This window comes from Peromyscus leucopus, chromosome 10 (assembly GCF_004664715.2).
Source record: "Peromyscus leucopus breed LL Stock chromosome 10, UCI_PerLeu_2.1, whole genome shotgun sequence".
Classification (NCBI taxonomy): domain Eukaryota; kingdom Metazoa; phylum Chordata; class Mammalia; order Rodentia; family Cricetidae; genus Peromyscus; species Peromyscus leucopus.
In genome coordinates this window covers 59,601,918-59,629,901 of record NC_051071.1, presented here as the reverse complement: position 1 = coordinate 59,629,901, position 27,984 = coordinate 59,601,918, and the positions used below count along the sequence as shown (strand labels likewise).

Below are 27,984 nucleotides of genomic sequence, written 5' to 3'. Positions count from 1 at the left end.
GTCTGGCAAGGCCCAAGGGCTATAACCTGTATATGGAATCATAATAACTGACATAATTGTTTTCTTATCTGGGAGGTATTGGCTTGTTTCAGGTATCTTGGCAATAGTAAAGTAATGGGATAGCCTCTTCTTGCTGTCTTCAACCATCTCTCTAAAATCTACATCCTGGGAAGCCTGCGTGTGTGAACTTTGTTGCGTTTCCTGATGCATGCTGTCTGACCACTTTACAGAAAAGCTGTGCTTTCTATGCCCACGGACAGTGCATAGCCAGATTTTAATGCATGACCCGTAGGTATCAATTCTCTTGTGGTCTTCCTGGGGTAGGATGTGAATATGACATTCACTTCCTTAAAACTACAAGCTGTTGCTCTGCCATCTCACTGTGATGACATGAGCATACCTCAAACTCTAGAAGAAGACCAGCAGGGTCTCATAGTCCCAACATCAATGGCATGATCCTTTAAAGCGTCGTTAGAAGTGGAAATATAGACAGTATACACTTATGTACTATATAGCACATTTTACCAAAACAGACTGTGTGCTTGACAATCTTTCCATAGGACTGTGATGGAGCTGAAGAACTCCTATTGCCTAAGGTTTTTCTGTGTATGTGGATACATAAATGCTTACCGTTGTGCTATAGTGGCCCATACTCTTTGTGTAGTGACAAGCTGTTAGGTTTGTAGCATAGAGCTGTTGCCTGCTTCATGTAATCTTGGGGGGATAGGAGATCAGGGGATGAGTAGTAGATTATATGGGCTACCAGAGGCATATGGGCTATATGGAGTAGGTCTCCTAAGTGCACTCTGTGAGGCTTCCTCAGTGACGGTTGCCTGACTATGTATTCCTCTGAGGGTTTCTTATTGTGATAGAGGATTATGTAAAATATGGTGGTTTGGCTCTTAAATACATCTTAGGAAAATATAATAAAATCCTTAGAAACAGGGAAGATGCCCAAAGGCTCAAGACTTGAACTGACTTGAAATGATGGGACCAAGAACTAACTGATAATTTGGTTCACGGAAACCAGATAATCTTGGTGAAGATTCATAGGAAACTATGAAGATTCCTTATGACTCATGGGATTACAAATAAGGATTTTCAACCCTGGAGTTCGTAACTAGGACATGAGTGAGTGCTTTGGTTATATTGTCACTTGGAGATTTAATTTCTCTGAAGGATTTTTCTCTTCTCTGTGACTCCAGTGTGGGAGTCCCCTCAGAATTCTGTGCCAGGGACAGGGATTCCAGCTTGGCATTATGCCAGGCAGTAAAGCTGAAGACTGTCTTCAGGGTAGGCAGGCAGTTTTTCTCCCCCCTATTCTCTGCCTGATTTTGTTTTCTTGGGTTGAGCTCAGCCCCATTAGTAACACATCTTCCACGACCTCATGGAGGTTGAATCAACTGTTTTTTTGTTTATTTGGGCCAATCAGGAATCCCAGGTCACTGCTGTCCCCAAGTCAGACCCAGGACTACCAGGGTTGTCAGTAACCTAGTTTGACCTCCACAATTTGCCAACACTTTGGATACCAGAGGTTAGGAAAAATCTCCATAAGAAAAAAAAGGAGGGGGGAAGCCCATTAGGATGGGCAGAGGGAAGTGTTCTTGAGTGAAAGATGTTCAAGGAATAAGGTAACCAAAATGAAATGGCAGGAACAGCAGAATGTGTGGGAACAGCCCTGAGTGGGACTAGGAGACAGGAACAGAATAGAGAGAAGACAGAGATGAGCACATGGTTGGTTGGTCATGTTTTTCCTTTGTAGCCGGAAGTTTCTCTGCTCCTGCCCGGCCCTGTGGTCGGACGAATCTCTCCCATGTGTCCCTCAGCTTCTTGGTCCCAAGTAAACACCCAGAGGCTTATATCATCACAAACTCTATGGCCTATTGGCTCAGGCTCCTCACTAGCTAGCTCCTACAGCTTAACTCCGCCCATTTCTGTGAATCTGTGCATTACCACTCGGCTTCGTGGCTTCCCGGTACTTTCACGTCTTTATGCTTCTGGTGGTGGCTCGCAGAGTCTGCCCCGCTCTCCTTTTCTTCTCTCTCCAGTCGGAATGTACCGCCTCACCTTGTTCTGCCTCTCCATTGGCCTAACAGCCTTATTTATCAACCAGTCAGAGCAGCGCATGTTCACAGTGGACAGAAAGACATCCCGCATCATTCCTGCATGTCTTTTTTTCTTGATTTACTCTTACTCTTCTTTTCCAAGAAACTTGGTCATGTCTCACATTTGCAGAAGACTGGGTGTCCTCAAATCTCCTCTTCCCTCTCCTTCAGACACTGCTGTAAAGTCCCATTCCTCAGGAAGGTTGTGGGGTAGCTAGCCAGTTTGAAAAACGAATTCATTCTGCTACCTGAGAAAAGGATGACAGATTACCCATAAATCTTGGGTATTGTTTCCTAATGTAGCTGTCCTTCAGCAAAAGGTATTAAACTCTAATGAGGCATCTCCACACCTCATGGAGAGGTGTGTGCGCTGGCCTCTCTGTCTCCTTATGCCTTGTAGGCTCCTTCACATTCTGCCTGTGTGTGTTTCTCTTCCTGACAGGATGAATTCATCAGAGGGTCTTTTCCTCCTGTCTGGGGACAGGGACAGGGACAAGGGACAGGGACAGGGGACAGGGACAGGGGCAAGGACAGGGACAGAGGGAGAGAAGCCAGGGAGAGCTGCTGTGAAAAGCATCAATAGTTAATTTATCTATTTATTTGTTTATAACTCAATAGACCCTAAAGGGCCTGGACATCAGTGTAACAAGATACCTTGTAAAGAGAAAAATTTGACTTTGGCTTGCATTTTGGAGTTTCTGCTCCATGATATATCGATGCTATTGTTTTAGATGCTATTGTTTTAGCACTGTTGTGGGAAAGAAATCACGATGAGAGCATGCCCTAAAACAAACTTGCTTGCATCATAATTGGAAAGTCGAGAGGAAAGGTCAGGGGTGCTCTAGTCCCCTTCAGAGCTGTGCCCTTATGGCACGAGGACTTCCTGCAAGGCCTATCAGTGAACGGTTCCGCAGCCTCCCAGTAGTGCCGCTCTGGTCACCAGGCTGCTCACACACAGGCCTTGGCACACACTGTGGGTAGAATCGATGGCGTGTCCGGAGGATGGAAAGATCTTTTCCGGGAACTGCAGATGCTGTAAAAACACCTCATTAGAACAGGTTTCAAGGAGCTGCTTTTTGGGGCAGACCTTCACTCTCTAGTTTCCTTTACCCTTTCCCGGGGTCTGGAAGCTAACTGTGAGGACGGGGCCTCCTTGTTGTCTGTTGTCTGTTTGTCTTCTGAAAGCCACAGTGTGGCTCTCCCAGGTTCCTGCACCCGAACCTTCCTCCTCTTGCTCTCACTTTGAAGATGTGCAAATGGATCTTCTGTTCCCTTGACCAATCACAATTTTCAGTCTCAAACATCTTGCTAGTTCACAGTGTATACTGAGCTACCTTTTCTTGACTAATTTTTATGACAGTTTTGGGTGTCTGATAAATACTTCTTTTATCGATAGGAAAGCTTTAGAGACAGAATCTTTTCTAATTTATCACTGTATCTCAATTGCATTCAGAAATGGATTGATCATAAGGGCAGCTTTGTTGAACTTGGCCTCATTTCATAAAGTGTGATGGACATGTTGTTCATTCCCAGGTCTGGGTCATCGTTGCAGGCTCTGATACCATTACAGTGTGTGGCAGCTTCACTGGGCATTCAGTTGCTTTCTAAAAACAGCCATCTTGCTTGTCTTGTTTTGTTGTGATTCTGCCTTTTTCAATCATGGGGAATTTTGTATTTTCTTGTGCAGGGTGTCTGGGATGAGAGGGCTGTTGAGTGCCAAACTTTTCCTGGGGAAAGCAACACGTACACATACACACACACTTACTCAGCAACATACACACACACACACACACACACACACACACACACACACACACACACACACACACACACACCCCTACTCAGCAAACAACAGACCAAAGTTCAGCTTGGTGAACTGATGAGTTTTACTGCGGTTTACTTACAGGAATATGGGTGAGGGGTCACTTACAGAATTAGAAACGACTCAAAGACAGCCGCATCACCAAGGCCACCCCAGCATGGGTGACAGCTCACAGGAGCTGGGAACCTGGAACACACTGCACAGTCTGCAGGCAGCTTAACAGGTTGGAGAGCGTCCTTTCCAAGTGACTCCACGGATCTCTTCCAGACAGCTTGGCTGGTTTCGGCTGTTTCCAGGCAACTGGGCAACTTATCTGACGACAGTCCTCTTTGCAGCTTGTCTTGTCTGAAAATGACTCTCAGCAGCCTTTACTGTTCATTCTTGGGGAGGGAGGGGAAGCCGAGAATCTGGTCAGTTTTAGGGACTTTCTAAAGCTGTTTTGACTTGTTTACTTTCTGTGTGATGGAGCTTCCTACAGGATGGAATGTTTTACTCCCAGAGAACAGTGCTACACAACCATTGTGAATAAGCTGAGGCAATAGTGGGAAATTCAGATGCCCAAAGAGGCACCAGGGACTTTAGGACATTTGTAATTTTTAAGTATTTGGCAGTGATAGAGGATTCATTGCCAACTGAAAAACATCTAACAAAACAAGTTTAAAATTGAAGGCTAGAGAAGACGATCTTATTCACACTCTTTGGGACCTGTTTGCTTATAGTCACATGGAGGGATGATCCTGAGGGAAGCTCAAAGTATGGACTGTCTCTGGGGATGAGGAAGGAGATGGCAATACACAGAGGGAGTCTTCCCAAAGGCCAGGAAGGGGCAGATCTGCAGGGCCTCAGGGTATGGACCAGGTGGGGAGGTAGGGTGGGTGCTCAGACAAGGTACAGAACCAATGTGGAGGCTAGGGTGACCACAAGGGTCTAGATGTGCTGGACATCAGAAAGTCTGGAGCACCTAGATGGCCTCTTCTTTAGTGTTGCTCCTTATTTCTTGACACTTGAGATCTCCATGAGATTCAGAAAACGCGTGCCACAGTGACCTGATGATCTGCTATGCTGATGAGATGGGGACTGGAATAAGATTTACTCTGAATTAAAGACAGTGATGGAAAGTGACATTTCCTGCACATGTTAATTATTGGAATGAAATTCATTCTTGCTTTGCATGTAGTCATTGGAAATGATTTATGTTGAATGACAAGAACAGATGAAATATGGCACCTCCATGCCTAGCTACATAGAACTAGTACTGATTTGCAAAGCTGTTCTCTGATTATGCCATACAAGTAGCCTTTGATTCCACTTACCAGATGTGGGATGTCTTCCTAAGAATGTGGGTAAGAAAAATCTGGAGATATAGAGGTGAAGACATGCTATTGCTGTTAAGAATGTGAGTGCTGTCTTACCATGGTGGTGTGTCTTACATTTGTTATTGATAAGCTGTATTAGCTTGTTAGTCAGACTAAGAATAACAAATAATTTTCAAAATCTGATGAACATCTCTTTCTGATCAGATGGTATTGCAGAAATACCAACAGAAGCAAAGCCGAGCAGCTCCTCAGAACGGAAGTAAGTGGTTGTCTTCATTTTGCAAGCCGCACTTCAGCACAGATTAATTTTAATGAATCCTTCATGAATGGTTCCATGTACTTATTCCTAAAGCCTGAAGGGGCTGTGGTGTAAATACAGGCTGTCTTTTTCACATCACTTAAAAGAGAGTATTGGAGTGTTAGCATACTGTAATGAAGAGCCGCACACTGAGTAACTCAAACATCAGGATTTCATCACTTTGTAGTTGTAGAGACTTACAGCCCAAAGTCATGGTCAGTAGGATTGGTTGCTTCTGGGGGCTGTGAGGGGAGGGCCTAAGTCCCTCTCCTTGCCTTGGAGATGGCTCTTCTCCCCTGTGTCTTGTCTTCCTCCATACATGTACATGTCTCTGTCTACATCTTCTCTTTTATTAAGGGTACCAGTCATACTGAACTAGAGCCACCTTGATGACTTCATCTTAATTTAATGACCCATGTAAACCCTTATGCCAAAGCACAGTCACCTTCTGAAGCTTAGTACTTGGCTCATTGGAGTACAGCAGAAGGTGGATGGGCACTTTGAAATCTTCATTGTGAGGGAGCACCCACCACTGAGCAGCCTTTAACTTCCCTACTGATTTATCATTTGCTGCTTTGATTTTAATTCTTCTATGTATTTTCTTTTTTGCTTGAAGTTATTTGTTTTAGAATAGTTTATATTAATATTATGTGATAAGTTTTGTAAATTAAAATTTGATAACATGTAATTGCCTATTATAATAGTCGCAATGAATTTCTCACACCTTAAAGTGAAATTAGAGGAAAAGACAATGAATATAGAGAGGAAATTGCACTGAGCTGAGAAAGACCCAGGTGTTGTTGTTTGTTTTTGCTCTTTTGGGGGCCTGCCACCCAGCTCCCAAATAAATCACACATGAAGGTGTATTCTTAATTATAAATGCCTTGTCTTAGCTTGGCTTGTTTCTTGCCAGCTTTCCTTAACTTAAATTATCCCATCTACCTTTTGCCTCCGGGCTTTTCCCTTTTCTTACTTCTGTGAATCTTACTCTTACTCCATTTCTTGCTGTGTACCTGGGTGGCTTGCCCCTGATATCTTCCTTCTTCTCTGGTTACTTCTTCTTTCTCTTTCCTTCTCCCAGATTTCTCTTTCTATTTATCATCTCTGCCTGCCAGCCCCTCCTGTTTCTCTCTCCTGCCTCACTATTGGCTTTCAGCTCTTGATTAGACCATCAGGTATTTTAGACAGGCACAGTAACGCACCGTAGAATAATACTCTACAACACCTGGGCACTCTGGGACAGTTTTAATCATTTTTTGAATCTGTAAGGTAGGAAAGTTGACTTAGACACCAAGGTCTGAAGCTCCCACATTGACGTTCTAGTTGTTTTACTTAGTGATAGTTCAAGGCATTGCCTTGTCTGGGTGTTAACATCAAGGCTTTGCTGAGCACTGAGTATAGTTTATATGACAAGGCTCATTCCTACCCTCTAGGATTCTTACTGGCTTCCCAGAGACCACACAATGAGACAGCTAGAGGGTGCCCAGTAACCAGGCAGCCTGGCCTTCAAATTCCCATTTGCTACTCACTAGCCAGGTAACTGGGGAAGGTTGTCTCATCTTTGTGTGTCCCCTTTCCTTACCTGAAAGATAAAAGAAGAAGACTATTACTAAAAACAAGACTATTACTCAAACGACTGTCTGGGTACTCAATACATTTGCATATGAGGACACATTTAAAAAGAATAGGTTTTCAAGATGGTGGCTCTTATTAATCTTTTACCAATGAATTTATGATCATAATTAATATTCTAATTGTTATCAGATAGGCTTGTGGGGCCTTCCTTAATTCCTCTGTCTTTCTTATAAATAAGAATAAAAGTTACTCTTCAACTATGAAACACATTTTTCATCTTAAAGCAATGTAAATACTAAAGATAGGATATGGTCCCACTGGTAGAGAAGTGTCTGGGATGTGACGCTTCCATTTCTTGCCCTTCAACTGGGAATCTGGTGCGAGCTGAACCATTACTCGCTCCATGTTGTTTGCGTGTTTTGAATCTCTGTTGGAGTTACTCCATCTCCCCTGTGTCCTGATATTTGACACTGAACTGCAGGGGAATCCGGGTGTTTAAACACAATCTTGCAAAGAGCACTGAGGTTTTTACAGGAGAAAGGCTGTGTGGATAGGAATAGGTACTGAGCGGAACTGAAAGCTCCTACCAGGGGTGTGGGAATGCTATGAACTGAAACCCAGAAAGAGGCTCTCAATGATTGTTTTCACAAGCCCAGGGCTTACAGCACAGCAGGACCTGCCTGGTGGCTCTGCAGAGGCCCTGAGGTTCTCTAGCTGTGGGCCCCGCTTCAGCATGGGTGAGAAGTTGTAGTTAGGAGATGTGAATGTGCCTTCCGCCATCTCCTAGCCCAGGAGTTTGAGGCAGAAAGTCACGTGGGTGGAAAGACTCAAGAGGCTCCATTGTTAGGTTGCTCCTGTTGACAACAGATTTGCTGCACAGAGGATGATAATAAATGATAAGATAAAACTGTTGGATCTTTGCCACTTGGTTAGTAACTGGAATTTTAAAGAGGAATGTCTTACTTTGGATTTTAGGATAAAGAAGGTGGTTTTATGGTGAGAGACTCCAGTCAACCTGGCTTGTACACAGTCTCCCTTTACACAAAGTTTGGGGGGTAAGTAGTTACGCGCTAGTTTTTAGTTGTTGCTTTTTAGTTTATCCATTTTATGTGTGGGGTGTGTGGGTGTATGGCATATGCATGTTAGGAATGTGTGGGTGCAGGGGAGTTCACCTGGGCATGTGGAGACTAGAGGCTGGCTTCCAGAGATTTCCCTCAATGCCTTCTGCACCTTAGTTGTTTATTTTATTTTTTGACACAGGGTCTCTCACTGTCCCTGGAGCTAACCAGCTGGCTAGACTAGCTGGCCAGTGAGCGCTCAGGATTAGTCTGTCTCCCCACTCCTCACCCCTGTGCCGACACTGCAGTTACAGGCATATGCCATCACCTCTAGCTTTTATAGAAATGCTGGGGATTCGAACTCATATCCTTATACTTTCATCGCAGGCATTTTATCTGCTGAGCTATCTTCTTAACCCCCATATTTTTTTTCTTTTAACTCAGAGTTTTTATATGAACTTCCTATGTTGCTTTTATGTGTCCCTAATTTTCAAAGTAAGATACTCCATTTCAGCATTAGAAAAAAAAATCTGATCTTCGTTTCTAAAATCTGGCTATATTTTGTATTGATTTTCTTCAGAAAATTTCCCTATAGTTTCTCATATATATGTCAGTGTGTGTATACATACATACATACGTGTTTGTTTAGGATAGTTATGGAAGATTTAGTAACATTCATTGGATAACTACGATGCTCTGAGCCATGCACAAAGGGATCTACATTGAGTAGCATAGGCTTTTTAATGAGGGCCACAGACAGGCCTGCAGGCAGCCATGGTGGCATAAAAATAAGGTGGGGGGGGCTGTTAGAATGTTCTATTGCTAAGACACATTTCAGTTATTCTAAAGTGACATCTAAGCTGAGACCTTACAGCAAGACAGGAAGAACTGAGAGAAGGGAAAGAGAGTTGCCGACTCCGCAGTGAGAGAGGCGATGGTGAGGTCAGACAGGCACACGGGATGTCTGGGGTGGCTGTAGAATGAGAAGGGAGGAGGGAGGAAGAGGTACCTCACTCCGAGTCACGTAAGCTTAGGTCAAGGAACCCAAGCTCTACCCTAAGAGCAATTATGAATCATCTTGAATTTAAAGCACGAGACGACTAGAGGTCTGTATTCTAGAGAGATATCTACCATAGAGTGTCTACACTCAAGTCTAGTCCACTCCCTTTGAGAAGGGAGAGCGTTCTAGGCAATGCAGGCCCATGTCTCTGTGGGACAGAAAGTAACTGTAAATTAAAATTCTGCTGCGGCTAGCTGGAGGTGGTAAATGTTATTGTTTTCATTCCCATGTGAGCAGCCGACATTATTATTGTGGTCACTCTGCAGACTCCACCTGTTGACGTGAGTGGGAAAGCTAAGAGCATGGGAAAACTAATATTTGTGTCAGGAATAGAAGGAGCCAGTACAAAGAAGTCATACCAAGGTTGCCCTGTAGATGGCATCTGTGGGTGAAGTTCCATTATCCCCACCTGGTTACAATGCAGTGTTTTGTTTTGTTTTTTTTAATAGAGAAGGTTCATCAGGTTTCAGGCATTATCACATAAAGGAAACAGCAACATCTCCGAAGAAGTACTATCTATCGGAAAAGCATGCTTTCGGGTCAATCCCTGAGATCATTGAATACCATAAGCACAATGCAGCAGGTGAGTGAGCTGTGAATCCCCATGAGGACTAGTGACCCCATGATCAGATACTGCGAAATTCCTCAGAAGGGAGGTTTGTGTAGTCATCTGTAAAGTATGGTTGATATAAAAACTATTAAGGATATTTTGTATCCAAAGAAAAACCAGAAATCCCATCAGATTTCATAGACATGCTGTGTTTCCACCACAGAAGTCAAGGACTTTATTGTGTGGATATTCACACCTCCGTGCTTTACAGCCTTGGCACTAAATGAAAATTCCAAGATGTGCCTACTTGATGAGCAACCCAGGAGGCTGAGGTTTGAGGATCTATTGAGTCAGAGAGTTGAAGGCCAGTCTGGGCAACATAAGGAACCCTCCACCCCCCATCTCAGAAAGTAAATGTCAAAGATGTGTGTAGAGTGGTCATCGAAGCTTTTGGAGGAGCTAGGGTTTCAGTTTATGCTGAAACTTTCCAAGGAGCAGGGTGTAGATACTCCTCAACGTATAGTGGGATTATGTCACGATGACACCATTAGAAGTTGAAATACCCTAAGTAGAAAGTGTATTTAGCACAGCTAATCTACCTAGCTTTGTAACATGGCACTCTGGAGAGTACCAGGGGGTGACCCTCATGGTCACATGATTGGCTGGGAGTGACATCTCATTACAGCCTCACATCTGGAAGGTATCCTGCCTTACTTGTCTTTTTTCTTTTCTTTTCTTTTCTTTTCTTTTCTTTTCTTTTCTTTTCTTTTCTTTTCTTTTCTTTTCTTTTCTTTTCTTTTCTTTCCTTTCCTTTCCTTTCCTTTTCTTTCCTTTCCTTTCCTTTCCTCCTCCTCCTCCTCCTCCTCCTCCTCCTCCTTCCTCTTCCTCTTCCTCTTCTTCTTTCTTCTTCTTTTTGGTTTTTTCAAGACAGGGTTTCTCTGTGTCGTTTTGGTGCCTGTCCTGGATCTCACTCTGTAGACCAGGCTGGCCTCGAACTCACAGAGATCCACCTGCCTCTGCCCCCCAAGTGCTGGGATTAAAGGCGTGCAACACCGCTGCCTGGCCTGGTATCCCACCTTACAATGCTAGCCCAGGAGCAAACAAAATCCACTGTCCTCAGAAAAGGTCTAGATTCAAAAAGGATGCTTTTCTCAGAATGTATCCGGCTTTGCACCTTGTTAAAGTTGAAAACCTGTAAAACCACCGAAGACTGCAGGCGATCGGACATCCTGTCACACAGGTTGTTGTTGTTTTTTCCAGCAGCTTAAATCTGTGTTATCCCAACATCAAACAAACAGAAAAAAAAAAAAAAAAAAAAAAAGGCTCCCAGCATTTTTAACTTTAAAGGTACAAACAGGCCAGATGCTTGATTCCACCTGTAAAAAACTGACTTGTGGGTTAATCCAAGAAAAGGGGGTTGCTCTTCTATGAGGTCATTTACTATTTTTCAGATGATAAGAAGAATTATTGAGATGTGATTTACACACCATGAAATTCATGCTTTTAAAATAGAGGGTTCCATGGCTTTTAGAATATTTACCGTGTGCTAACAGCCACATCGCCGTAATCTAATTTTTTGAACACTGTCATTGTCCCCCAAAGAAATCTTGTACCTGTCAGCAGTCACCCATGCCCTGCCTTCTCCAGCCCAGCCCCAGGCAACCACTAACCCCCTTTCTCTTTTAGTATATTTGCCTGTTCTGAACAGTTATAGAAATAGACTCATCCATTTCTACTGTGGCTGGGCTGTTTTTGTTTTTGTTTTTTGTTTTGGTGCATTGTAATGTTTTTACATTTGTCTACCTTGTATTGTGTATTCCTTGTTGAAATAATCAGAAAGGATAAAAATGATCAAGGCCTGACCTGTGGGAATTGTCCAGTATGCTGTATAAATTATTATGCAGAGCCTTGCATAATATTTGTGCAGTTGTTAGGTTCCCAGGCCAAGTTTTAAGTCTGTGTTTAATTCTTAAATTATTCCCAGTGTCTTCGTAATATTACTAAATGGCAAGGAAGTCAGTCGGCCCTCTAAGCCCCAGTCTTGAAAGATATCTTAACGTACTGACCTTGACAAAATTTCTCCTTCATCTGCTTGTGGAAACCAAGATGCAGCCTGGGTATGCACAAGCTCCAGATGTGATGATGCTGGGGGGAAAGCCTACCGGGGATTCTGGATGATGTAAATCCCCAGGGCCTTTTGTTTTGCTTTGCTTGTTTTGTTTTTTTCTATGATGGATTCACTGCACATATTCTTAGAGACTGCCTTGTGTATTCTGCTCAAGGCTGACCTGCCCTAGGAAAGAAATCCTGAGGAAGCTGAAATTCTAAAACTCAGGCAAGCAGCCAGAGGAAGTGTCTACTTTTTATTGACAGATAACAATCCATTGTGTGGACATCTGGGTTGTTTCCACATTTTGAATTTCATGACTAATGATGACATGAACAGTTGTATTCATATGTGTATATGGGAACAGAGTTTTGTTTCTTTGGACACTTGTCTACAGTGGGTTGACTGGGTTGTTCTGCAATTCTGTGTTCAATATTTGAGCAATTAAGCCAGGCGTGGTGGCACATGTCTTTAATCTCAGCACTTGGGAGGCAGAGGCTGGGAGTTTGAGGAAGCTGGTGTATAGATCAGAGTTGCAGGAAAGTCAGGGCTACTTAGAGAACCCTGCCTCAAAAAGCCAACAAAATAAAACAAAAAACAGACAAATAAACAAACAAACAAAGACCCAACTTGAGCAATTAGTTCTTATCAGTCCCCCCAAACAAACTTTAAGATAATATTGTTCTGTTATTCTCTTGTTCTTATTATATTTTTCCTATTTTTTTGTGTTCTTATGTTCTTTTGTCTTCTTATTTTTTTACCACTATCTTAATTTACTTAACTGACTTTTATTTAGTGCCTACTTCCTGCAAGAAACCAAACCAGCCTTTGAGGAGAGTATAGTGAACGTTAGATGGTCATCAATCTAGATGTACATACAATTTTAAATTATGATGCAGTATGCTTTATATCAGAATTATAGACTTATTCTGGTGTTCCTGGAAGAGGGCTCTTGTTTCTTCTTTGGGGCTCATAATGACTTAAAGGATTTGACTCTCCTCACTGATTTCTAGTAGTTGATAGTCTTCATTGCTAGTACCATAGGACATGATTTTAATGCCACAGTCACAAACACTGAGTTATATCGGGTGAATCACTTTAATTTGTAGTGGACTAATAAAATTCTCTTTCATAATTCAGATCTCATATTGGAAAAGATCATTAACTCACTGATAATAAGTGCTGGAAACCTTTTTAATATCTCAGGGTGTTGGAGGAGAGGAAGCTAGCCTTGTGCCAGATAAACACTACCTTGAAAAGGAAATGTGTAGAATGGCTGAAAGCATGCTCTGCAGTGCCATGTGTAGACGAAGAGGAGGTCTAAATAATGAGTGAATGAGCGTTTCCTAGGCACTTCTTGTTTAGTCTTTGACCAAGTAGAATGGTTGAGATGAAGTTCAACTGCAATGGTTTCTTCACTCTTCAGGACTTGTCACCAGGCTGCGGTACCCGGTCAGTACGAAGGGGAAGAACGCACCGACTACGGCAGGCTTCAGCTATGGTAACTCTCATCTTGTCATTGTGTTGGCAACACAAAGAATCCACCTTTACAAGATGGATGTAGACTGCAGAATTCAACTCCTCCCCCGCAGGGAGGGAGGGATGGAACTGTAGTTGTAGAGTGAAAGCCCAGGTCCCGGCAGCCCCAACAGCCTAGGCTCGACCACCTGTCTCACAGAGCCAACCAAGGGATGAGGAGTGGGGAAAAGCAGAGAAAGGAGGTTTGATCACTGTGTATTGGGAAGAGAAACTGAAGATCTCTCCAGGGTACTCACATTAAAGGCTGAAACAGAGAAAGAATTGGGGCAAGGCAGCCAGGAGGTGTACTTGAGCAGTCTTAGTCCAAGTGTGGTTGATAATGTAGGTGGAAGTTTCTGTCCTGCAATCTGCTTCCAAGTAATCACAAAGAGGCTTAATATTAATTATAAATGCTTGGCCAATAGCTCAGGCTTGTTACTAGCTAACTCTTACATTTCCACTACATTGTTTTTGCTCTTTTACTCTTTGCTCTTTAAGGTCCTAGCTCCCAAATAAGTACACATAGAGATGTATTCTTACTTATGAATGCCCGTCCTTAACTTGGCTTATTTCTAGCCAGCTTTTCTTAATTTAAATTATCCTGTCTATCTTTTGCCTTTGGGCTTTTACCTTCTCTATTTCTGTGTATCTTTATCTTACTTTCACTCTTATTCTATGGCTGGCTGTGTGGCTGGCCCCTAGCATCCTCTTCTCCTTTTCTTGCTCCTCCTCCTTCCTCCCAGATTTTTCCTTCTATTTATTCTCTCTTCCTGCAAGCCCTGCCTATCTTTTTTCCTGCCTTACTATTGGCTATTCAGCTCTTTATTAGACTGTCAGGTGTTTTAGACAAGCAAAGTAACACAGCTTCACAGAGTTAAACAAATGCAACACAAAAGAATGCAACATATCTTTGCATCATTAAACAAATGTTCCACAGCATAAACAAATGTAACACATGTTAAAATAATATTCTACAACACTCATATTTTTATCTACGCTTTGCCACATGGCTCAATATCTTTTCTCAATACAGCATGTCCATCTTGCTTCTCTCTGCTTCTCTCTTGACTCCTGACTCCTAGTTTCTTCTTCCCAGCATTCTCAGTTTGGCTTTTCTGCCTAACCTTATCCTGTCTAGCTGTTGTCCAGTCAGCTTCTTTATTAAACCAATCACAGTGACATATATTCACACAGTGTAAAGGAATATTCCACATTTCCCCCTTTTTGTCTAATTAAAAAGGAAAGTTTCAACTTTAACATAGTAAAATTATATGCAACAAAATAATCATCAAGTAAGAATTACAGTTAGAATATCCAGTCTATTTGTATTTGGCAAACATAGAGAAAATACTCTATTATTTATTCTATCTTGATGAGTACAAAGCTCTGTACCTAATTTACTTTCTATCATAACTAAGGAAAACTATAACTATGACTATCTAGTCTTCACTTCCATCAAAGACCTCAAAGGATATAATATTGCCTGAGTATACAGGAAGTGCAGTGCAAGTCACTTCCAAAATGACAGAGACATCTGGCTACCTGGACAGCCACCCAAAGTTCCTTTGTGACATTGGGGCATCAGCTTTGGCCTACAGTCCTGGTATATCTAACAGACATTTCTGAGCTGGGAATTTTGAAGGCCTGTCCTACATTGTCTTGGCAAAGTTTGACAGTTGCTTTCTTTTGTGCCCTATGGCTAGCTTTTGCCATAAAGAAAACAAACTCCTGGGGCTGGAGAGATGGCTCAGAGGTTAAGAGCACTGACTGCTCTTCCAAAGGTCCTGAGTTCAATTCCTAACAACCACATGGTGGCTCACAGCCATCTGTAATGAGATCTGGTGCCCTCTTCTGGCCTGCAGTCATACATGCTGGATACATAATAAATAAATAAATCTTTAAAAAAAAAAAAAGAAAAAGAAAACAAACTCCATACATAGTTTCTTTATTGCTCATCATCTTCTCTGAAGTAGATTGGTGCTGCCAGGAGGAGATATGTCTCACTGTCGTGAAAAGCCTTAGGTTATTAAACATATTAAATGCCATATTTTTCAGCTTTTTGAAGTGTTTGAAGACTATCTATCTATCTATCTATCTATCTCTATCTATCTATCTAAATACATCTGTGTATAACCTTGAAAATGTAGCTAATATGACTATAAATTTGATTCTGTGGATGACTACTAATCTATATTTTTTAGTTATATGTTACACTTTAAATGAGTTGCATAAGCAAAATACCCCAAACAAGAGTAGAAACATACATATAGTATAGTAAAATAACTTTAAATTTATATCAATAAACCAAAGTCCATACCAATGTAAAATATTTTGAAATTAATAGTTGTTTTTTGGATTAAAGAAGAGTCAATAATCTACCCTTTTGTTTCATCATTAGAAAGAGATTTTTTAATTTAATTATTTTGTTTAGTCTTTTTTTCTAAGACAAATAACCATTTGTAACCAACCCCCTTAAATGAAATATTCATAACACATCTTTTAGGAATATGGGCATCATTCTCTAGACTATTTCCTGTTGTTTGGGGGCATTGGAATCTTTGGGGGAACCTTGAGAAAATCAGGATAATTGTTAAGTCTTGGCTGGAGTGTTCTGTGAGGCTGGATCTTCTCAATTAGCAGCTTTGAAGCTGTTTTGGATGTTGGATCACCTGGGCCTTCCATTTTTATTGATGTCTGGTCCCCTTGTTCTGAAAATACAATTTTAAAGGAAGTAACATACACATCTGTATTAATACAAGTATATACTGTGCGTTGTACATAAGTCAGCCAATTTTTTTGAATTTTTGTTTTATGTTTGAGCAGGTAAAATATACATCATATGTCTTATAGTTCTTCTAGGTTTATTTCTTTATGTTTGTAACCAGAATTTTCAAGGGGTCTTCCTCAATCTAACTTAATCATCTTTAACTTTGAACGAATCCACAACCTTTCATTTCTTGTGGAAATAAGAACATAACCTCTTCCCCAAAGTAACATATCTTTTGACTTCCACTTTGAAATCAAGATATTTTTAAAATATATAGGTTGCTTTAATCCAGCAGCTTTTATAATCCAATCCTGACAGCTATTACTTCTTCATCAGCAGTCAAAAATTCAAAGACAACACAATAACATACAGTAATCCAGACTCTATTTTTTTTATCTTTACATGGCTTTTTAAAAATACCACTTTATTCCCTTTTTAAGGACTTTATTATTTTAAAACTATATTTTTTAATCTATGACTGGATATACTTTTCTTATTCTCTCTCCAAAGCCTATGTATATTTTAAAACAGACTGTAACCCATTCAAAGGCTTTTTTCTGTCTAGATCTGTTTTTTACCAAGCATCTGTATTGTTTTTTGATCCCATGAGATGAATCTTAAACTGGTATGTCAGCCACTGCCAGAGTAGCTTAGCTTAGTGTATGGCAGTAGTGCATGGAGGCTGGCTCTTCCTGCAGGCAGATGCCAGAAGATGCCTCTTGGTGTACCACAGCCGGCATGAGAGACATGAGACTAGGAAGCCATGCCTGGCTCCATTTCTGTGTGTCTAGAACCCTTTCCCAAGCTCTCTCAGGTTTTATGTGGATGTAGGTGCCACATGTTTGGGTACCATTTGTAGGTGGACTTTTCTTTCCCACCCACTAGTTCCCAAATAACTGACATGGAGACTCAATTATTAATTATAAATGCTCAGCTGATAGCTCAGGCTTATTACTAACTAGCTTTTACAACTTAAATTAATCCATATATTTTATCTAAGTTTACCAAGTGGCTCATGGCTTGTTACCTCTTTTTGAACACATCCTGTTTCCTCTGTGTCTGGCTGGTGACTACTGAGATCTTCTTCCTAGCATTTTCAGTTTGGCTTTTCTGCCTAACCTTATCCTGTCCAGCTATTGGCCAGTCAGCTTCTTTATTAAAACAATCACAGTGACATATATTCACATAATGTAAAGGAATATTCCACAGGTTGATAATTATCTCAGATCTGGTCCTGCAAGGTGGTCTGAAGAAGTCTTTGTTGCTTGAGGGGACAAGCTAGTTCTCCAGAGCTGGTTGCTCCTGCTCTAGGGTACAGCCTTGCCCTCATGAATAACTAACTGTACCTGAACTTGATGGGCAGTCTGTCCTGGGAGATGCTGCTATTCCTGGAGTCAGAGGTAGACTGTAGGTTTCAGACAGTTCTTGGAGACCTTTAGTGTCTTTTGAGCATCTAGAAGAGGATGTTGTAAAATCTGTAAGATGCCTCAGTTCCTCTTACCCTTGCACCTTCATCCATGTAGGGGAGAAGGTAAGTTAGCTATCATCACCAGGTCTTAGACAGACAGTCTTTGCACATGTATGTGACTGGAAGTAAATGAGACAGATGCAGACAAAGGCAGAGATGCCAGGCAATGACCCTGCATGAGTCACCCTGTGGGCCCACATGAGGAATCTGTGGTTTTAGCAAAAGAATTCTCTGGGTGTAAGCTATATAACTGTTTCTAATGCATCGGCAGAGTGGGCTTTTACATGATTGTGTTTTACAGTAACACTAGATTTTCTGTTTTCATCTTTATTTATAGAAAATAGTTTCCATAGGTAAAAACTAAATGTGTCACGGCTAAAACAGTTGTTATCATGGTCCTCACTGGCTGTGCAGTCTGGGTGTCCAGGTACAGGCTGCATCTCTGTTCTGTGTCTCCTGGTAATTATCCCTGTGTTATCCAGGACTGTGGTGTTGGTCTTGTTTGGAGCATCTCGTTTCCCCATGGACTTACACTGCTCTTCTTTGTAAAGGTATCCTTGTCTCATCTGTCTTACAGAGAAGTGGGAGATCAACCCCTCAGAGCTGACCTTTATGAGGGAGCTGGGGAGTGGACTGTTTGGAGTGGTGAGGCTGGGCAAGTGGCGAGCCCAGTACAAAGTAGCCATCAAAGCTATCCGGGAAGGTGCCATGTGTGAGGAGGATTTTATAGAGGAAGCAAAAGTCATGATGTAAGTTGCTTTCTATCATTATCATTATTACTTTTGCTTATATGGGTGTTTGGCCTGCATGTATGACTGTGTACCGTGTGTACACAGTACCTATAGAGACCAGAAGTGGGCATCAGATCCCCCTGGAGTTAAAGATGATTGTGAGCCATCATGTGCTGGGGATTAAACTCGGGTCCTCTGGAAGAGCAACCCATGCTCTTAACCACCGCGCCATCTCTCTAACTAAACATCTAAACATGATGTCAGTTTCTAGCTTCTACGAGGACCCCCCTTTTGTATTATAAATTGGCCCCACCCAGCACATACGCCTGTGGTTTCTTTTCCTGTGGTAACTCCCTGTGTGTCTGTCTTTGTTCCCAGGAAGCTAACACACCCCAAGCTGGTCCAACTCTATGGCGTGTGCACCCAGCAGAAACCCATCTACATCGTTACCGAGTTCATGGAACGGGGCTGCCTTCTGAATTTCCTCCGACAGAGACAAGGCCATTTCAGTAGAGATGTGCTGCTGAGCATGTGTCAGGATGTATGTGAAGGGATGGAGTACCTGGAGAGAAACAGCTTCATCCACAGAGACCTGGTAACCATGGTCCCCCAGCCTCCCACTCCCCTCCTCGCTCCCCGTGGCTTCCCCCTCACTGACTGGATTCCTCAGCCACACTGCGTTAGTCAGTGAGCTGTGTTGTGTTAGCCCGCTTTGTCCTTAGCAAGATTTTATTGTTTTAAAACTTGGTAAATTTCAATCACTTGATAATTTTAAAGGAAAGGGCCTTCATTAAATCTCATAACTTACAGACTTAATATCTCCAAGCAAGTTTCCACGAATCAATTATTTGAGCTCTGGAAAATTCCCAGGAGATACCAAGTCATAACAGACTTACTCCCTGTCACTGTGTCCCAGATAAGGATGTTAGCTTTGGAGACGTGGATGTGGCTTGCCTATTGTGAGAAATGGGGAAGTCAGGCTTCGCCCCGGCCTTCTGACCAGCTCTCAGGCTCTTTCCCACTTTACACATTGTGAACAGAAATTACCGGAGAAACCCCAAGCTCATGTCCATTATCTCTCAACGAAGAGGGAATTCCGGGAGTTTTCATTCCTTCTGAGAATACTAGGGAAACAGAACAAAACAAGAGCCCTGTTCTAAGTGACTGTGGTGGAGACACTTCTCAGTTCCCACTTCCCCTCTGTTCTTCTCTCCCTTCTGTTTCCCCTCCCCAGCCATTCTTCACAAATGCCTCTGTTTTCAGTGTGAAGTAGCACAGTCCGCCTTCCTTGATTCTTCCATCAAAACGGAGGGAATTTGCACGGCCCCCTCCCCGCTTTGGTTTTAGCTTCCTTGTGATGGAGTGTGGATCCATATCGCTTTCATACCGTGCAAATTCAAACTCGATTGCTCATCGTAACAACGGAATGTCATTCCTGTCTCCATTTTACAGACAAAGGAAAGGAGTGGAATTGGATAAAACAATCAGCAGCAGACAGGGAAATGGTGGGGGGAGGATTTGAACCCAGAGAGTTTGCCTCTAGGATCAGTGCTCTAGCTGCTATGTTCTCCTCTGGATTTAAAGCATAGTAACACACCGAGGATTTGGCAATGGAAGACCTGATCTCCTAGGTGTGTTCTGTTCTAGCACCTTATCCACTCTGTAAACTGGATTTGCAGTTTACACACCATTGTTTTGCTCACCACGCTATTTTAAAGTTCATGGCCTATAATGGAGGCGAAGGGCTTTGTAAGGCAGACGTGACGTAGACCCTTAGTTTTGATGTGTAACTGTGACAAAGACTAATTGTCATACTGAAACTCACGAGTTAAGCATTGTCCTTGTTTCTGTTCTTACAAAACGGTTACAAGCTGAGCATCTTCACGACTCTTGCACTTGTCTGCAGAGAATTTATTTCCTTGAGAGTGAATTTTGATGTTTTTGGGGGCCTGTGATACTGATAATAAACTCTGGCAGGTTTTCCCCACACTTTCAAAGAAGAGTCTGATTGCCTGTTCCCTGGTAAAGTAATGTCACGGGCTTTTGAGTGACAGTACTGTGGCTGTCCTCATGGGAGGGTGCAGGTAATTCAGGACATGGGCATTAACTCTCACTTGAGAAGAGGCTCTCAAATGTGCTCAGAATAAGGAAGATCGTGTAAGGGGAGTTGCCACACAGAAAAAAAAAAAGCATCCAAGAGAAAACTACACCTCGTCCCGTGGGTTGTGGTGTTAAAAATATCATTATCTTGCTTCTGAGTACTGTGTCATTGTACCAAATTATTTTATTGAATCACATAATTTTGAAAACTAGATTTGTGTTTTACCAACTGAGTATATTATGTCTTAATATATTAGAAACCTCGTACATGATAAGGCCAATCCTGTTACACACAGCCTTTCTTTTGACAGTTGAGGGGAACACTCACAGATTACTTGTCACTTCAGTGATTGTGTGTTTCTACTGTCACCTAGAGAGAATTCATCTTTAATTTAGATTACAGACTTCAAGAGGTCTAGTCACTGTCTGTGAGAAAAATCACACAGTCTACTAAGAATATGCCTGGTCAGGGAAGAAGGTTGGAATGTCCATCAAGCCTCTTTGAGTGTGATGTTGAAGATATGTTGTAATACCTTGTGGCATTTCTAATCTTTATTTCTCCAGGTTATTTCAGATTCATGTTGGAGGTACCTTCTATTGGGATGTAAACAATTTATATGGACATATTTATGTAGTTGGTTTGTTTTTTTTGGTTTTGTTTTCTTTGTTTTGTTTTGTTTTTTTACTCTTTGAGGGTCCACCACCCAGCTCTGTAATAAATGCACGGAGACTTATTCTTACTTATGAATGCGTGGCTTACCTTGTTTCTAGCCAGCTTTCCTAACTTAAATTAACCCATTTCTCTTTAACTACATTTGCCTCTGGGCTTTTACCTTTCTTTATTCTATATTGTCTTTTTTTTCCCTTCTTTACTCCATGCCTGGCTATGTGGCTGGGTGGCTGGCCCCTGGCATCCTTCTCCTCCTTTTCTTGCTTTTCTCTCTCTTCCCTAGATTTCTCCCCCTATTTACTCTCTCCCTGACAGCCCCACCTGTTTCTCTCTGCTGCCTAGCTATTGGCCACTCAGCCCTTTATTAGCCCATTAAGTGTTTTAGACAGGTAAAGTAACACAGCTTTACAGAGTTAAACAAATGCAACATAAAAGAATGCAACACATCTTTGCGTCATTAAACAAATGTTCCACTGCATAAACAAATGTAACACATCCTAAACTAATATTCCACAACACATTTATGTCTTTTCTGTTGTTGACTTTGTTATATTTACTAGAAATCGGACTTCTGTTTTTCCTTTATTGTAGGACTTTCTAATAAATGTAACATCATAATGTTGTTTTCCAGGCTGCCAGAAATTGTCTAGTGAATGAAGCAGGAGTTGTGAAAGTATCTGATTTTGGAATGGCCAGGTATGGCTGAGTACTGTGTGCTCTTAAGTGCTGATCACATGATTTTGAATAATTAATAAGCGTGGGAAGGTCTTGGGAGATAGCTCAGTAGGTAAACGGCTTGCATCCTAAACATGAGAACCTGAGTTTTACCAGAACCCAAGAAAAAAAAATCTGGGGTGGTGGCTCAGGCTTATAATCCCAGAACTGGGGAGGCAGAGACTGGTGGGTCCTGGCGCTCTGTGGCTAGCCAGCCTAGATTAATGGTGAACTCTAGCCATTGCGAGGGCCTATCCCAAGGTAGGTGGACCGTGTTCCTGATCACACCACCCAAGGTTGTCCTCTGCTCTCTATGTGCACCCATAACCCCCACAAGCATACCTTCCCCCCTAACTGAAACAACAATATGGGCCCTGGTTGTGGTGATACTTGCTTATAATCCAGTACTTGGAGGTAGAGACAGGAGAATCAGGATTTCAAAGTCATTCTGGGCTATATAACAAATTTGAGGCCGGCTTGGGCTACTGGAGACCGTGCCTTTAAAAAATTAATGTGGGAATAACTTGCACCAATAAAGCAAAAGGGAAATTTCTTCAGCTGTTTCAAGGTTAATGAGAGTAACTATATATTGTGGTATTAGTCATTCTCTCCACTAGATGGTACTAGAACCTATTAAATACTTCTCTCTCTCTCTCTCTCTCTCTCTCTCTCTCTCTCTCTCTCTCATTAGAGTCTTAGAATCTTCTGGAATGTGTTTGGTGAGCCAGGGCTTAGTATAGCTGTGTTTGAAATTCTTTTAATCTCTTAACTTTTGTAACTTTAATAGTGTTAGAATAGACTCTTAAAAAGCATTTTGTCTCTCCTCTGTCTGTTGAGTCATGGATATATTAGTCAGGTGCTATGTGAGAAGCCTAACAATGTGGACCGAAGCAGAGTCCAAACTGAAGGTCCTGCCCGCATGCAGCTTAAAGGCTGGAGAAGGGAGATACGTAGACCTGGAGCCCATGACTGTGATAGAGCTGTGATAGGGGTGGTTCGCAAGTGGTGACCTGTCAGTTCAATCTGTGCTGTTTTGTCTATCCTGTGAGTCAATGATGGACTTTTCATTAAAAAAAAAAAAAAAAAAAAAAAAACAGTGAAAAGGAAACTAAAAGCATATTAGGACACCTGAAAATTATCTAACAATTGAGTCATTGTCCATTAAAAAAACATAATGTTATTGGGACACACAAGCTTGACCAATTGTGGGTAGCTGTCTGTGGCCACTTTCACATTGCAGAGGCAAAACCTTGAGTCATCACAGGGACTGTGTGTCCTGCAGAATCTGAAATCCTCTATGTGTCATCTGGTCTTTCTCAGAAAGAGTTTGCTGTCTTCTTCGAAAGAGATTGAGGGGTGGAGGTAGCCACTGGAGATCTGGTGACCAGAAAGACTTTTCTCACATGGGAACATTGAGCGGACACCACAGAAAATAGCCACAAAATAAAAGAAGCAGGGGGCTGGTACCACCTGAAGTCTGGAACTAGTGTCAGCTGCCTGGGGAACCAGAAGAGGGCCCAGGCAGTTGGTCCAGAGGCAGATCTGAGAACAGTCATGAAGGCAGAGAAGTACTGGGTCCTCTGGGGCTAAGACTTGCCCCCAAGAAGATGCTGGCCTAGAGAGGCCAGAACGCTGTCACTGGCAGCTTCCGACTCTCAAAGTCCTAATTACCCAGCCCTCTCTACATGCTGTGTGTAAGATGTTTCACATCTGACAGGCGGCCCTCCACTTTCTTATAGTCACTCTTCACATATTTGGCTCTCAGGAAGTCGGTACTTTTATACCATCCTTGTAAAATTACTCTTGATGCAGTAAATTCAGACTCACCAGACTGACAAGTATGTGATCCAGCCCGAGATGGCATTGTCTGCCTGATACCGTCTTTATCTGTACCATCTCAAAGAGGGCATTTGTGCACTCCTTTGAATCTTTTCACATGGCAGCTTTAGAATTAACGGTATCTAAATATATCGTGCAGTAATAGTCCCTCTGATGAACAGGTGCTGATGTCCTCACAGCCATCAAGCATCAAGGATTAGTATCAAGGATTCTCCCGGGGAGTGGTCAGTGTTACAGTTTCCATGTTTCTTTCTGGATGGGCCTATATATGTTCACATAGAAAAGGAATAAAACATTGAGTATGTGTGGATGGATGGTGTTATGGTATATGAATGTATTTACCATCTTTTTGTACTCCTTTTCACCTCTGATTTTTTTCTCTCACTTCTTTTCATGTGCTCTAGTTTTAATTTGCACTCCGTGGAACTGTGGGGGCTCAGAGCACGGGTATCTCCAGTCACCTGTTACCACTTCCTTTAAGGAGCTCTGCTTTAGATCTTTTGCACACAGGGCCTTCGGGTGAAATTTTATCCAGAGACCAAAATCACACACCCACAAGTTTGCAACAGTTGTATGGTGTTCCGCCCCTGTGCCTCATTAAAAAGAAAGGTGAACAGCAGAACAATGAAGGTGTGCACAGGAGGGTTATGAGGTTGTCTTCTCATGGCCTTAACTTGTGCTGTGGAGATAGACATCACCAGGCCAGGCCGTGAGCTGAACGTTTCGCTTCAGCTAGGTGCTGGTAGACTTCAGTTAGTGTCTTCTTTCGTCTTTGTAAGCGGGAAATGAAGGCCCACGTCTGACATGCGACCGTGTGTCTCACCCTAGGTATGTTCTGGATGATCAGTACACCAGCTCCTCTGGTGCCAAGTTCCCGGTGAAGTGGTGTCCCCCGGAAGTGTTTAATTACAGCCGCTTCAGCAGCAAGTCGGATGTCTGGTCATTTGGTAAGGTCCATGATGCGAGTTTCCTCCCCTCCCCTCCCCTCCCCTCCCCTCGAGGAGGAAGCAAACACATCATCGAGTAACCTTATCATCCTGTAGGTGTTCTAATGTGGGAAGTATTCACGGAAGGCAGGATGCCCTTTGAGAAGAACACCAATTACGAAGTGGTAACCATGGTTACTCGAGGCCACCGACTCCACCGGCCGAAGCTGGCATCCAAATATTTGTATGAGGTGATGCTGAGGTGTTGGCAGGAGGTATCTACTTCTTTGTGTTGTCTTATGATCTGTGAAACATCCAGGCTTGGCCCGGTGGATGGGGGAGGTACTGTCCTCACAGCCTGGTGAGGACACGCCTCCTTCAAGCTCCGGCAGGAAGCCCAGTCTTCATCTCCATTCTAAGTATTGAGAAGAATCTGAAGAGATGGAGGATGCTAAGAGTTAGCTTACCACACTCAGGCTGATGCCTCACTCCCAAGTGGGAGTGCCATCACAAACCTGGGGACCAAACCTGGAGAAGTTGCTCCTCACCTTCCCGTGCAGTAGCTGTGGGTTTGAAGCATCACTCTTTCTAGGGAAGAGTTCTTCTTTGATCTCAGTGTCTCTAGGCATCTTACTTAATCTCTAGAAGCAGTGAAATGTCAACTCCATAGAAGGGGTTCAACACTAGACAGATTCTCGAGCGGCGTTCACATATATCGTGTATGGAGTCCTTTAGGTTTAGTGTTCAGGAGAACCCTTGGAGGTGTGGATACTTGGACTGTGACCATTTGATAGGAGAGGGTGGTGCTTGCCCAGGACCAGTTCCCCACAGAGCATCAGAGGCCCATCTGGCACCAAAGCTGAGGCTTCCTCTCACTTTCTGTACTACCTCCCACGAGTACCCATTGGGGTGGGCAGAGGCTGCCGGGGCAGGAAGCAGTACCAGAGAGAGCAACACGAACACAGGGCAGGATTTGGTTGTAAACATGGTGTGTGTACCCGAGGGTGGAGCCTAGTCTGATCTAACAAAGAGCCAGAGTGAGGCTTTGGGTGGGAAATGAGGTTAGGTGAGGAGGAGGTGGGGGAGGGGCAGGTCACAGAGGGGGCGGTCCAGATGAGTAAGACTTGATTTCTTAGGCACGATGGAGTTCTAGTAGTTCCCTGGGCAGGGATATGACAGCAGGGGAGGAAAGAGGAGTCTGGCAGCCATGGTGTTAGGGAGGGCACAGACGGGCCAGCCTGTGTTTCCCCAACCCCCGAGTCTTTCTTGCCTGGGCCGGGTTCCACAGGATTTGAGAAGTGAGAGTTTTCTTGGGAATGGATTCTGAAACTCACAGCTTCTCTTTTTGACTTTTTGAAGAAACCAGAGGGAAGGCCTTCTTTCGAAGATTTGCTGCGTACGATAGATGAACTAGTTGAATGTGAAGAAACTTTTGGGAGATAAACGGTGGCTGCGGGTTCCCAGGCACGAGGAAGAAATAGCCTGAGGTGGGAACGTAATTCAGCTGGCACCTGGGAGTGCGGACAGCTCTACTTACAACGTGGGTACGCCAGAGCCTCGGCTTCCGGTGCAGCCTCAGCTCTGTGGCTGCTCTGTGGGCTGAGGAGATGGTGTCCTGGAGCTGGGGACTTGAAGCGCTCACTTTGCTTATTCCTTCAAGAGCTTGAGTGCCAACAAGGCACCAGACACTGTGCCCCGGCCTCAGGGTTTGCCCATTTGGGGGATGAACGTGAGGCTACCTTAGCTGGTGCTAGCCGAATGTCAGGATGTTGGGGAGGGGAGGAACCGTGACCCAGCAACTCTCCTCTGCCCTTCGGCTTCTACTTAAACCTGGGCCTAGAGTGTTGTCTACAGCCGAGTTCTAGGTAAAGCAGGAACCCACCTGAATAAGTAGTAATCCTCTGTTTTGAAAACATCTCCTTCCAAACCTGTTACTATTACATTTAAAAATCTGTATACTGTACATGTTGTAAATACATATAATATATAAAGTTATATATTTATAAGAAACATGAGTTTGCCTCTTTAATTGAAATTTTTTGTTATTGTTTTTGAGACAGGGTCTCACTATGTAGACCAGGCTGTCATTGAACTTACAGAGGTCTGCCTTTAATTGAAAATGTTAGCATTAGAGAATGTCTAGTCCTAATTCTAACAACTGCCAATTCTATCTCCCCCAGGGACCAAAGATTGCTTTCTGAAGAGAAGAAAGCCTGGGTCCTTCAGTTGTTAAATGCTTGATTCACAAGTAGACTTATGCAAGTATACACATCGGCCCACCTTGAACCCCAGCCTACGGCCTATGATGAGCTATTTAACCCTGACCATGGTGGCCAGAGCTGGTTAGAGTTAGGTGAAACTTTTAATGACAGAATTAGTTACCTCAAAAGTCTTAAGAATGTTCCCAGGGCATTGTGGATACTCCGTTTGAGGTGCTGGGCTCTGGACCAGAGGTCCCCAGAGCGGCTTGCCTGTGGTGGTCCAGGATGCTGCCAAGGGATCTAGGGAGAAGGTGTTCTGAGCTGCCATGTGTTGTTCAAGAAGCCTGGTTGGACTTGGGTCCCTGGATTAGTAAGACCGTCGTCCATCTCAGCCTTGCAGTAGACCCTGCGGTCCAGTTTGTTTGAGTGGGTGTCTCACTCACACAGTCCCCCCCCCTTTTTTTTTTCATGAGCTTTTAGGAAATGAAGCCAACCCAACTACTATCAGTAGGAACCGTTTACTCCCTAACACACTGTTCTTGGTATTTGTGAGCCCCCAAAGCTGAGGAAGGTAAGGACTGTTCCTTCACAAGTCACTGCCCCCTGGGAGCTGCTGGGAGCTCTCCCACACTGGAGCTTTTGGTGGATGCACAGGCGGGAGCTGGCTTCCCTGAGAAGACTCCTCTTCCCTCTGACTCCAGAGAGCCACCTCTGTGGCCAGGATTCTGTGCCCACCAAACTGAAGGCTGTGCTGGAGGCTGTGTTCATTTCTTTCTTGGACCTTTCATCACGGAGAAAAGTAAAATAGTCTTGGCACAATCTGCCACATTCTTTCCAACACCCCATGCCACAAAACCGCATACACCTTTGAACCGACTTGTACCTCCTCCCGAAGGAGCTGGTCCTGTGCAGGTTTACCGGACACCTCTGTCACCCCGCCCCACCCCCATGCTCTCCTTTCACCTGGATGAGCTGTGAGAGGAAGTCGCTGGTGCCCAGGAGAGTGAGCGGAGGGTACAGTTCCTGTGTGAACGGTTTCAAATACTTTTTTCGCGTGTATGTCTCGGTGGTGGGGTCTCTGTGTGCATGTGGGCACACTGTGTGTGTGTACATGTGTGCACGCTGTGTGTGTGTGTGTGTGTGCACACAGAGGCCGACA

General features: G+C 43.2%; 1 protein-coding gene across 2 annotated transcripts in view; it reads left to right on the top strand.

Annotated features, from left to right (window-relative positions):
- The window catches only part of Tec (tec protein tyrosine kinase), a 110,950-nt gene extending 84,316 nt beyond the window's left edge, over positions 1–26,634 (top strand). For both annotated transcript variants that reach the window (XM_028860921.2, XM_028860852.2), the window contains exons 10-19: positions 5,448–5,502; positions 8,092–8,171; positions 9,684–9,817; positions 13,318–13,392; positions 18,222–18,393; positions 18,754–18,970; positions 21,777–21,841; positions 24,527–24,645; positions 24,742–24,899; positions 25,984–26,634. In XM_028860921.2, coding sequence (XP_028716754.1) covers positions 5,448–5,502; positions 8,092–8,171; positions 9,684–9,817; positions 13,318–13,392; positions 18,222–18,393; positions 18,754–18,970; positions 21,777–21,841; positions 24,527–24,645; positions 24,742–24,899; positions 25,984–26,067 — 1,159 coding nt within the window. In that variant the 3' untranslated portion in view covers positions 26,068–26,634. The remainder of the gene's footprint in view (positions 1–5,447; positions 5,503–8,091; positions 8,172–9,683; positions 9,818–13,317; positions 13,393–18,221; positions 18,394–18,753; positions 18,971–21,776; positions 21,842–24,526; positions 24,646–24,741; positions 24,900–25,983) is intronic.
- The last annotated feature ends 1,350 nt before the right edge of the window (positions 26,635–27,984 follow it).